Genomic DNA, 12,595 nt, shown 5'->3' with positions numbered 1-12,595 from the left:
ACAGGGACATATAATACAGCTCCCTATAACACCAATGTCACATACACAATGCCTGGGCTAATGCACTACAGGGACATATAATACAGCTCCCTATAACAGCAATGTCACATACACAATGCCTGGGCTAATGTACTACAGGGACATATAATACAGCTCCCTATAACAGCAATGTCACATACACAATGCCTGGGCTAATGCACTATAAGGACATATAATACAGCTCCCTATAACAGCAATGTCACATACACAATGCCTGGGCTAATGGACTACAGGGACATATAATACAGCTCCCTATAACAGCAATGTCACATACACAATGCCTGGGCTAATGGACTACAGGGACATATAATACAGCTCCCTATAACAGCAATGTCACATACACAATGCCTGGGCTAATGGACTACAGGGACATATAATACAGCTCCCTATAACAGCAATGTCACATACACAATGCCTGGGCTAATGCACTACAGGGACATATAATACAGCTCCCTATAACACCAATGTCACATACACAATGCCTGGGCTAATGTACTACAGGGACATATAATACAGCTCCCTATAACAGCAATGTCACATACACAATGCCTGGGCTAATGCACTACAGGGACATATAATACAGCTCCCTATAACACCAATGTCACATACACAATGCCTGGGCTAATACACTACAGGGACATATAATACAGCTCCCTATAACAGCAATGTCACATACACAATGCCTGGGCTAATACACTACAGGGACATATAATACAGCTCCCTATAACAGCAATGTCACATACACAATGCCTGGGCTAATGGACTACAGGGACATATAATACAGCTCCCTATAACAGCAATGTCACATACACAATGCCTGGGCTAATGGACTACAGGGACATATAATACAGCTCCCTATCACACCAATGTCACATACACAATGCCTGGGCTAATGTACTACAGGGACATATAATACAGCTCCCTATCACAGCAATGTCACATACACAATTCCTGGGCTAATGTACTACAGGGACATATAATACAGCTCCCTATCACACCAATGTCACATACACAATGCCTGGGCTAATACACTACAGGGACATATAATACAGCTCCCTATAACAGCAATGTCACATACACAATGCCTGGGCTAATGTACTACAGGGACATATAATACAGCTCCCTATAACAGCAATGTCACATACACAATGCCTGGGCTAATGGACTACAGGGACATATAATACAGCTCCCTATAACAGCAATGTCACATACACAATGCCTGGGCTAATGCACTACAGGGACATATAATACAGCTCCCTATAACAGCAATGTCACATACACAATGCCTGGGCTAATGCACTACAGGGACATATAATACAGCTCCCTATAACAGCAATGTCACATACACAATGCCTGGGCTAATGCACTACAGGGACATATAATACAGCTCCCTATAACAGCAATGTCACATACACAATGCCTGGGCTAATGCACTACAGGGACATATAATACAGCTCCCTATAACAGCAATGTCACATACACAATGCCTGGGCTAATGTACTACAGGGACATATAATACAGCTCCCTATAACAGCAATGTCACATACACAATGCCTGGGCTAATACACTACAGGGACATATAATACAGCTCCCTATAACAGCAATGTCACATACACAATGCCTGGGCTAATGGACTACAGGGACATATAATACAGCTCCCTATAACACCAATGTCACATACACAATGCCTGGGCTAATGTACTACAGGGACATATAATACAGCTCCCTATAACAGCAATGTCACATACACAATGCCTGGGCTAATACACTACAGGGACATATAATACAGCTCCCTATAACAGCAATGTCACATACACAATGCCTGGGCTAATGTACTACAGTATCTACAGTCAGGTGCACAAATATTGGGACATTGACAGAAATTCATATTTTGGCCTCTAGTCACCACCACAATGGCTTTGAAATTAAACAAACAAGATGTGATTTACCTGCAGACTTTCAGATTTAATTTGAGGGTAATTACATCCAAATCAGGTGAACGGTGTAGGAATTACAACGGTTTCTATATGTGCCTCTCACTTTTTAAGGGGCCAAAAGTAATGGGACAAACTAAACAATCCCAAATCTAACTTTCACTTTTTAATACTTTGTTGCAAATCCTTTGCCGGCAATTACAGCCTGAAGTCTGGAACGCATAGACATCACCAGACGCTGGGTTTCATCCCTGGTGATGCTCTGCCAGGCCTCTACTGCAAATGTCTTCAGTTCCTGTTTGTTCTTGGGGCATTTTCCCTTCAGTTTTGTCTTCATCAAGTGAAATGCATGCTCAATCGGATTCAGGTCAGGGGATTGACTTGGCCATTGCATAACATTCCACTTTTTAGTCTTAAAAAAACTCTTTGGTTGCTTTTGCAGTATGCTTCGGGTCACTGTCCATCTGCACTGTGAAGCGCCGTCCAATGAGTTCTGAAGCATTTGACTGAATATGAGCATATAATATTGCCCGAAACACTTCAGAATTCATTCTGCTGCTTTTGTCAGCAGTCACATCATCAATAAATACAAGGGAACCAGTTCCATTGGCAGCCATACATGCCCACGCCATGACACTACCACCATCACTATGCTTCACTGATGAGGTGGTATGTTTTGGATCATGAGCAGTTCCTTTCCTTCTCCATACTCTTCTCTTCCCATCACTCTGGTACAAGTTGATCTTTGTCTCATCTGTCCATAGAATGTTGTTCCAGAACTGTAATGGCTTTTTTAGATGTTGTTTGGCAAACTCTAATCTGGTCTTCCTGTTTTTGTGGCTCACCAATGGTTTACATCTTGCGGTGAACCCTCTATATTCACTCTTGTGAAGTCTTCTCTTGATTGTTGACTTTGACACATATACACCTACCTCCTGGAGAGTGTTCTTGATTTGGCCAATTGTTGTGAAGGGTTTTTCTTCACCAGGGAAATAATTCTTCTGTCATCCACCACAGTTGTTTTCCGTGGTCTTCCGGGTCTTTTGGTGTTGCTGAGCTCTCCGATTCGTTCTTTCTTTTTAAGAATGTTCCAAACAGTTGATTTGGCCACACCTAATGTTTTTGCTATCTCTCTGATGGGTTTGTTTTGATTTTTCAGCCTAATGATGGCTTCACTGATAGTGACAGCTCTTTGGATCTCATATTGAGAGTCGACAGCAACTGATTCCAAATGCAAATGTCACACCTAGAATCAACTCCAGACCTTTTACCTGCTTAATTGATAATGAAATAATGAGGGAATAGCCCACACCTGTCCATGAAATGGCTTTTGAGTTGATAGTCCCATTACTTTTGGCCCCTTAAAAAGTGGGAGGCACATATAGAAACTGTTGTAATTCCTACACCGTTCACCTGATTTGGATGTAATTACCCTCAAATGAAATCTGAAAGTCTGCAGGTAAATCACATCTTGTTTGTTTCATTTCAAAGCCATTGTGGTGGTGAATAGAGGCCAAAATATGAAAATTCTGTCAATGTCCCAATATTTATGCACCTGACTGTACAATACAGCTCCCTATAACAGCAAAACATAGCACAGGGTAGGAAACCTGTGGCCCTCCAGCTGCTGTGGAACTACACATCCCAGCACACCCTGTCACAGTTTTGCTGTTAGGGCATGCGAAGACTTTGGAAGTGCATGCTGGGATGTGTAGTTCCACAGCAGCCGGAGGTTGCTTACCCCTGACATCAGCAGAACATATTTGCATATTATTCACTCACTGATAGTCGTACAGATTATTATACAACTCAAACACAGAAGAACATACAGCGCACATAGAATGCATTAGGGGGACCATGCGTTTCCCTAGTCAACTATAGGCAATACAGCGCACATAGAATGCACTAGGGGGACCAGGCGCATCCCTAGTCACCTATAGGCCATACAGCGCACATAGAATGCATTAGGAGGACCATGCGCTTCCCTAGTCACCTATAGGCCATACAGCGCACGTAGAATGCATTAGGCGGACCATGCGCTTCCCTAGTCACCTATAGGCCATACAGCGCACATAGAATGCATTAGGCGGACCATGCGCTTCCCTAGTCACCTATAGGCCTTACAGCACACGTAGAATGCATTAGGAGGACCATGTGCTTCCCTAGTCACCTATAGGCCATACAGCGTACATAGAATGCATTAGGCGGACCTAGTCACCTATAGGCCATACAGCGCACGTAGAATGCATTAGGCGGACCATGTGCTTCCCTAGTCACCTATAGGCCTTACAGCGCACGTAGAATGCATTAGGAGGACCATGTGCTTCCCTAGTCACCTATAGGCCATACAGCGTACATAGAATGCATTAGGCGGACCTAGTCACCTATAGGCCATACAGCGCACGTAGAATGCATTAGGCGGACCATGTGCTTCCCTAGTCACCTATAGGCCATACAGCGTACATAGAATGCATTAGGCGGACCTAGTCACCTATAGGCCACACAGCGCACATAGAATGCATTAGGCAGACCATGCGCTTCCCTAGTCACCTATAGGCAATACAGCGCACATAGGCCATACAGTTTGGCTATGGTGGAACATCTTGCTCATAAGACAGAAGTCAGAGCTTCATATGGAGACGTCACACACAGATCACCCCTCTTACATACGGATTACACAGGGATGACACCAGGACACCCACCCACGTGGCTGGAGATTAGCCCCATATGCACATGTGATACTGGTCTGCAGCCCTCATTTCATATCACTATAGTAAGCAATGTGGCAGCTACTAATCAGAGTGCAGAGTGTACATGATACAGACAAGGACAGGAAGAGTTTGGTGGCTCCTATGCACATATCACTGAGATCACTGGCAGAGAATGTCCCAGAAATACCAGGTAACATTGCGGAGGGTGAGGACCCCCGTGTGTGTATCAGTACCCCTGCTCCCCTTACTACAGTGTCTGTGGCCTATCTACACCTCTCTCTGCATTCCCACAACAAGATCCCTGAGAAATATCATCAGCGCAGTCATTTAATCATCCATATTTACTAACAGACCAGAGGTTCCCAAAAACGTCCCTCACGGCTCCCCAACAGCTCAGGTATTACAGATCTCCATGGCTGAGCACAGGTGACTTAATTAGTACCTCAGTCAATTTGATTTAACCACCTGTGCTCATCCATGGACCTCTCTAAACCATACTTGCCTAGTTTTGAAACAGCATTTCAGAGACACCTATGAGCACTGTGGTAAAGTGGGCGTGCACTACTACATCTGAGAGGCGTGTTATACATGTGATAGGCGTGTACTGCTACATCTGAGAGGCGTGATATACATGTGATAGGCGTGTACTGCTACATCTGAGAGGCGTGTCATACATGTGATAGGCGTGCACTGCTACATCTGAGAGGCGTGTCATACATGTGATAGGCGTGCACTACTACATCTGAGAGGCGTGTCATACATGTGATAGGCGTGCACTGCTACATCTGAGAGGCGTGTCATACATGTGATAGGCGTGTACTGCTACATCTGAGAGGCGTGTCCTAATATTGACTTATATCCAAATGTAAAATGAGCCCTAAAGCAGTTAGTAAGATCTACATGGTGATGAAAACACTCTGATACTTATCAGATAATACATGTAACCATAGGGATCACTGTGCCTTATACCCAATGCAGGGATATTATACTAATACATGTAACCATAGGGATCACTGTGCCTTATACCCAATGCAGGGTTATTATACTAATACATGTAGCCATAGGGATCATTGTGCCTTATACCCAATGCAGGAAATTATACTAATGCATGTAGCCATAGGGATCATTGGGGTAGATGTATGATAGTGGCACTTACCGTGCCGCTATAACGCTTCCCCTCTTTACCGAGGCGAAGCAGGAAGCACTACCGATGACATGTAAGAACATCTCATCGGCCGGAGAAGGGGAGCGTTAACTCCCCCCTCTGGCGCTACCCGCAAGAGACCACAGCGCATCAGCCTAGCGCTGTCCCTGCTGTGGGGATAGGCTAGCGCCAAACTGTAGCTGTCGATAACGACAGCTACAGCGGGCCGAACGGTCAGACGATCTGACCGTTCGTACATAGCCCAGGCTGTCGGCGCTGCTACCTTGTAGATAGCAGCGCCGATAATGACAGGGGCGCATAGCGCCTCTGTCATTTACCGCCCAGACCCCGATCATACATCGGGGCGAAGCGGTATCAGCGCACATAACGTGCGCTGATACCGTTTCTGGGCTTCTTACATCTCCCCCATTGTGCCTTATACCCAATGCAGGGAAATGATACTAATACATGTAGCCATAGGGATCACTGTGCCTTATACCCAATGCAGGGAAATGATACTAATACATGTAGCCATAGGGATCACTGTGCCTTATACCCAATGCAGGGAAATGATACTAATACATGTAGCCATAGGGATCACTGTGCCTTATACCCAATGCAGGGAAATGATACTAATACATGTAGCCATAGGGATCACTGTGCCTTATACCCAATGCAGGGAAATGATACTAATACATGTAGCCATAGGGATCACTGTGCCTTATACCCAATGCAGGGAAATGATACTAATACATGTAGCCATAGGGATCACTGTGCCTTATACCCAATGCAGGGATATTATACTAATACATGTAACCATAGGGATCACTGTGCCTTATACCCAATGCAGGGAAATGATACTAATGCATGTAGCCATAGGGATCATTGTGCCTTATACCCAATGCAGGGATATTATACTAATACATGTAACCATAGGGATCACTGTGCCTTATACCCAATGCAGGGAAATGATACTAATACATGTAGCCATAGGGATCATTGTGCCTTATACCCAATGCAGGGAAATGATACTAATACATGTAGCCATAGGGATCACTGTGCCTTATACCCAATGCAGGGAAATGATACTAATACATGTAGCCATAGGGATCACTGTGCCTTATACCCAATGCAGGGAAATGATACTAATACATGTAGCCATAGGGATCACTGTGCCTTATACCCAATGCAGGGAAATGATACTAATACATGTAGCCATAGGGATCACTGTGCCTTATACCCAATGCAGGGATATTATACTAATACATGTAACCATAGGGATCACTGTGCCTTATACCCAATGCAGGGAAATGATACTAATGCATGTAGCCATAGGGATCATTGTGCCTTATACCCAATGCAGGGATATTATACTAATGCATGTAACCATAGGGATCACTGTGCCTTATACCCAATGCAGGGAAATGATACTAATACATGTAGCCATAGGGATCATTGTGCCTTATACCCAATGCAGGGAAATGATACTAATACATGTAGCCATAGGGATCACTGTGCCTTATACCCAATGCAGGGAAATGATACTAATACATGTAGCCATAGGGATCACTGTGCCTTATACCCAATGCAGGGAAATGATACTAATACATGTAGCCATAGGGATCACTGTGCCTTATACCCAATGCAGGGAAATGATACTAATACATGTAGCCATAGGGATCACTGTGCCTTATACCCAATGCAGGGAAATGATACTAATACATGTAGCCATAGGGATCACTGTGCCTTATACCCAATGCAGGGAAATGATACTAATACATGTAGCCATAGGGATCACTGTGCCTTATACCCAATGCAGGGATATTATACTAATACATGTAACCATAGGGATCACTGTGCCTTATACCCAATGCAGGGAAATGATACTAATGCATGTAGCCATAGGGATCATTGTGCCTTATACCCAATGCAGGGATATTATACTAATACATGTAACCATAGGGATCACTGTGCCTTATACCCAATGCAGGGAAATGATACTAATACATGTAGCCATAGGGATCATTGTACCTTATACCCAATGCAGGGAAATGATACTAATACATGTAGCCATAGGGATCACTGTGCCTTATACCCAATGCAGGGAAATGATACTAATACATGTAGCCATAGGGATCACTGTGCCTTATACCCAATGCAGGGAAATGATACTAATACATGTAGCCATAGGGATCACTGTGCCTTATACCCAATGCAGGGAAATGATACGAATGATCCCATTTGAATGTATATATCTCTGTTTTTCTATTAATATAACAGCTACATAATGGGGGGAACCAGGGAGATTGCTGCTATCTCAGGGAGTCCCCCTGACAATGAAGGAGAGATGACCAGTATGCTCTAAGATCTGAACCGTTGGGGAGCCTTGAGGACCGTGTTTGGGAGCCTCTGTAATAGACATTAGGACAATTTACATAATATCAGTACAAAAGCCTGAAGTACAATCCCCCAAACACATCTTACCCTCTGCAGCCTCTATCTCCCTGATACAGAGTAACCGGATCACCTGCTGCCATTACTGCATCTCTGCTCAATTCATCCCAACACCCAGCACAGGACCAGCATAGGGCTGGGATTATCACAGCGGGGGCTCCAGAGACCCCACAGCACAATCTCTATCTGCTCCTTCCACTTACTCTCTCTACACCTACTTCCACTATGTACCCCCAATACTTCCACTAAGTACCCCCAATACTACCACATCATCTGCCATGTAACCCTAATACTTCCACTATGCACCCCCAATACTACCACAACAACTACTTTGTAATAACCCAATACTACCACATCATCTGCCATGTAACCACAACAGTGTTGCCAGGCTGCCCTACCTCTCCCCAGGTACCCCCATATTGTCAGCCTGCCCTCCCTCACCCTCTCCCCGGGTACCCCAGTATTGCCAACCTGCCCTCTCTCACCCTCTCTCCGGTACCCCAGTATTGCCAGCCTGCCCTCCCTCACCCTCTCCCTGGGTACCCCCAGTATTGTCAGGCTGCCCTCTCTCACCCTCTCTCCGGTACCTCAGTATTGCCAGCCTGCCCTCTCTCCGGTACCCCCCCAGTATTGCCAGCCTGCCCTCCCTCACCCTCTCTCCGGTACCCCCCCCAGTATTGCCAGGTTGCCCTCCCTCACCCTCTCTCCGGTACCCCAGTATTGCCAGGCTGCCCTCCCTCACCCTCTCCCTGGGTACCCCCAGTATTGCCAGGCTGCCCTCCCTCACCCTGGGTGCCCCCAGTATTGCCAGCCTGCCCTCCCTCTCCCCGGCACCCTGAGTATTGCCAGGCTGCCCTCCCTCTCCCCGGGTACCCCCAGTATTGCCAGCCTACCCTCACCCTCTCCCAGGGTGCCCCCAGTATTGCCAGCCTGCCCTCCCTCTCCCCGGGTACCACCAGTATTACCAGCCTGCCCTCCCACTCCCCGGATACCCTGAGTATTACCAGCCTGCCCTCCCTCACCCTCTCCCAGGGTGCCCCCAGTATTGCCAGCCTGCCCTCCCTCACCCTCTCCCAGGATGCCCCCAGTATTGCCAGCCTGCCCTCCCTCTCCCCGGATACCCTGAGTATTACCAGCCTGCCCTCCCTCACCCTCTCCCAGGGTGCCCCCAGTATTACCAGCCTGCCCTCCCTCACCCTCTCCCAGGGTGCCCCCAGTATTACCAGCCTGCCCTCCCTCACCCTCTCCCAGGGTGCCCCCAGTATTACCAGCCTGCCCTCCCTCACCCTCTCCCAGGGTGCCCCCAGTATTACCAGCCTGCCCTCCCTCACCCTCTCCCAGGGTGCCCCCAGTATTGCCAGCCTGCCCTCCCTCTCCCAGGGTGCCCCCAGTATTGCCAGCCTGCCCTCCCTCTCCCCGGATACCCTGAGTATTGCCAGCCTGCCCTCCCTCTCCCAGGGTGCCCCCAGTATTGCCAGCCTGCCCTCCCTCTCCCTGGGTACCCCCAGTATTGCCAGCCTGCCCTCCCTCACCCTCTCCCAGGGTGCCCCCAGTATTGCCAGCCTGCCCTCCCTCTCCCCGGATACCCTGAGTATTACCAGCCTGCCCTCCCTCACCCTCTCCCAGGGTGCCCCCAGTATTGCCAGCCTGCCCTCCCTCTCCCCGGATACCCTGAGTATTACCAGCCTGCCCTCCCTCACCCTCTCCCAGGGTGCCCCCAGTATTACCAGCCTGCCCTCCCTCACCCTCTCCCAGGGTGCCCCCAGTATTACCAGCCTGCCCTCCCTCACCCTCTCCCAGGGTGCCCCCAGTATTACCAGCCTGCCCTCCCTCACCCTCTCCCAGGGTGCCCCCAGTATTACCAGCCTGCCCTCCCTCACCCTCTCCCAGGGTGCCCCCAGTATTACCAGCCTGCCCTCCCTCACCCTCTCCCAGGATGCCCCCAGTATTACCAGCCTGCCCTCTAGTCTCAGGGCGCCCATTTCCGTGTATGTCTCACCCGGTCTGGCTGTCAGGGCCCCGTCCTGGCGGCTGCACCACAGCGCCGAGTCCCCGCTCTGCAGGATGTACTGGTCCTTGGCCTGGAAGAGCTCCATGGCCGGAATTACGGTCTCATTCCCGGAGCGTCCGTCCTGCGGGTGTGGTGACAGCGGCGGCTCCCGGCTCCCTCCTGTCACACTGAGACCTGGAGGCGCCGCCCCCCTGGATGAGGACATGGTACGATCCTAACCCGCCCCCTCCGCCTCATCTACTCCCCTAAGTGTCGCCGATTGGTGGAAAAGTTGACCACGCCTTACAATAACCCTGTGGGCGGGGCTGCCGTGGGTCAGATCGCCCGGTGCCCGATGGGGGTGGGAGAGGGGGCAGCAGCGCCTGAGGGAGCGCGTTGTGTCCGGGTGCTGTAACTGCCGCTGTCCCGCTGTAACGCCCGGAATAGCCCGCAGGCGGCGGTGCTGGGAGGGAGGTAATGAGGCACTCATGGTGCTGAGGTGAGGTCAGTGGCCGGGGAGGCACTGATACGGCGTCTTCACCTCAGCCCTTGTCGCCCGATCACAGATTGGGGTTTTCATCCCCAATGTATCTTGGGTATCAGGGATTCCCGCTTACCGTCAGTGATCGCCTGTCACTGACTCCGCCCACTGCGCCGTGTGTGTGTAACGATGCTGCCACCACCAAACTCTACCATCGGTGTGTGGGACCGCTTCTTATGCACTCCGGCTGCTAGTGCTGGGATCTACGCTCCCGGCCCACGGCGTTCTGCAGCGCATGTAATGACCGGCGTTCTGCAGCGCATGTAGTGACCGGCGCTCAGCTACGCTCCCGGCCCCCGGCGTTCTGCAGCGCATGTAGTGCCCGGCCCACGGCGTTCTGCAGCGCATGTAGTGCCCGGCCCCCAGCGTTCTGCTGCGCATGTAGTGCCCGGCCCACGGCGTTCTGCAGCGCATGTAGTGCCCGGCCCCCAGCGTTCTGCTGCGCATGTAGTGCCCGGCCCACGGCGTTCTGCAGCGCATGTAGTGCCCGGCCCCCAGCGTTCTGCTGCGCATGTAGTGCCCGGCCCACGGCGTTCTGCAGCGCATGTAGTGACCGGCGCTCAGCTACGCTCCCGGTCCCCAGCGTTCTGCTGCGCATGTAGTGCCCGGCGCTCAGCTACGCTCCCGGCCCCCAGCGTTCTGCAGCGCATGTAGTGACCGGCGCTCAGCGTTCTGCTGCGCATGTAGTGCCCGGCCCACGGCGTTCTGCTGCGCATGTAGTGCCCGGCCCCCAGCGTTCTGCTGCGCATGTAGTGCCCGGCCCACAGCGTTCTGCAGCGCATGTAGTGCCCGGCCCCCAGCGTTCTGCTGCGCATGTAGTGCCCGGCCCACGGCGTTCTGCAGCGCATGTAGTGCCCGGCCCCCAGCGTTCTGCTGCGCATGTAGTGCCCGGCCCACGGCGTTCTGCAGCGCATGTAGTGCCCGGCCCCCAGCGTTCTGCTGCGCATGTAGTGCCCGGCCCACGGCGTTCTGCAGCGCATGTAGTGACCGGCGCTCAGCTACGCTCCCGGTCCCCAGCGTTCTGCTGCGCATGTAGTGCCCGGTGCTCAGCTACGCTCCCGGCCCCCAGCGTTCTGCAGCGCATGTAGTGACCGGCGCTCAGCGTTCTGCTGCGCATGTAGTGCCCGGCCCACGGCGTTCTGCTGCGCATGTAGTGCCCGGCCCCCAGCGTTCTGCTGCGCATGTAGTGCCCGGCCCACGGCGTTCTGCAGCGCATGTAGTGCCCGGCCCCCAGCGTTCTGCTGCGCATGTAGTGCCCGGCCCACGGCGTTCTGCAGCGCATGTAGTGACCGGCGCTCAGCTACGCTCCCGGTCCCCAGCGTTCTGCTGCGCATGTAGTGCCCGGCGCTCAGCTACGCTCCCGGCCCCCAGCGTTCTGCAGCGCATGTAGTGACCGGCGCTCAGCGTTCTGCTGCGCATGTAGTGCCCGGCCCACGGCGTTCTGCTGCGCATGTAGTGCCCGGCCCCCAGCGTTCTGCTGCGCATGTAGTGCCCGGCCCACGGCGTTCTGCAGCGCATGTAGTGACCGGCGCTCAGCTACGCTCCCGGTCCCCAGCGTTCTGCTGCGCATGTAGTGCCCGGCGCTCAGCTACGCTCCCGGCCCCCAGCGTTCTGCAGCGCATGTAGTGCCCGGCCCACGGCGTTCTGCAGCGCATGTAGTGCCCGGCCCCCAGCGTTCTGCTGCGCATGTAGTGCCCGGCCCACGGCGTTCTGCAGCGCATGTAGTGCCCGGCCCCCAGCGTTCTGCTGCGCATGTAGTGCCCGGCCCACGGCGTTCTGCAG

The 12,595-nt window shown here is 51.2% G+C and overlaps 1 protein-coding gene across 1 annotated transcript in view; it reads right to left on the bottom strand.

The window, feature by feature from the left end:
- Positions 1 to 10,500, bottom strand: part of INPP5F (inositol polyphosphate-5-phosphatase F) — a 144,485-nt gene extending 133,985 nt beyond the window's left edge. Inside the window, exon 1 of the mRNA XM_088466446.1 lies at positions 10,282 to 10,500. Coding sequence (XP_088322572.1) covers positions 10,282 to 10,498 — 217 coding nt within the window. The 5' untranslated portion in view covers positions 10,499 to 10,500. The remainder of the gene's footprint in view (positions 1 to 10,281) is intronic.
- Positions 10,501 to 12,595: the final 2,095 nt, after the last annotated feature.

This window comes from Taudactylus pleione, unplaced genomic scaffold, assembly GCF_031769625.1.
Source record: "Taudactylus pleione unplaced genomic scaffold, aTauple2 ptg003137l, whole genome shotgun sequence".
Classification (NCBI taxonomy): Eukaryota; Metazoa; Chordata; class Amphibia; order Anura; family Myobatrachidae; genus Taudactylus; species Taudactylus pleione.
Note: the sequence above shows the minus strand (reverse complement) of the source record. Positions and strands in the feature narration are given on the sequence as shown.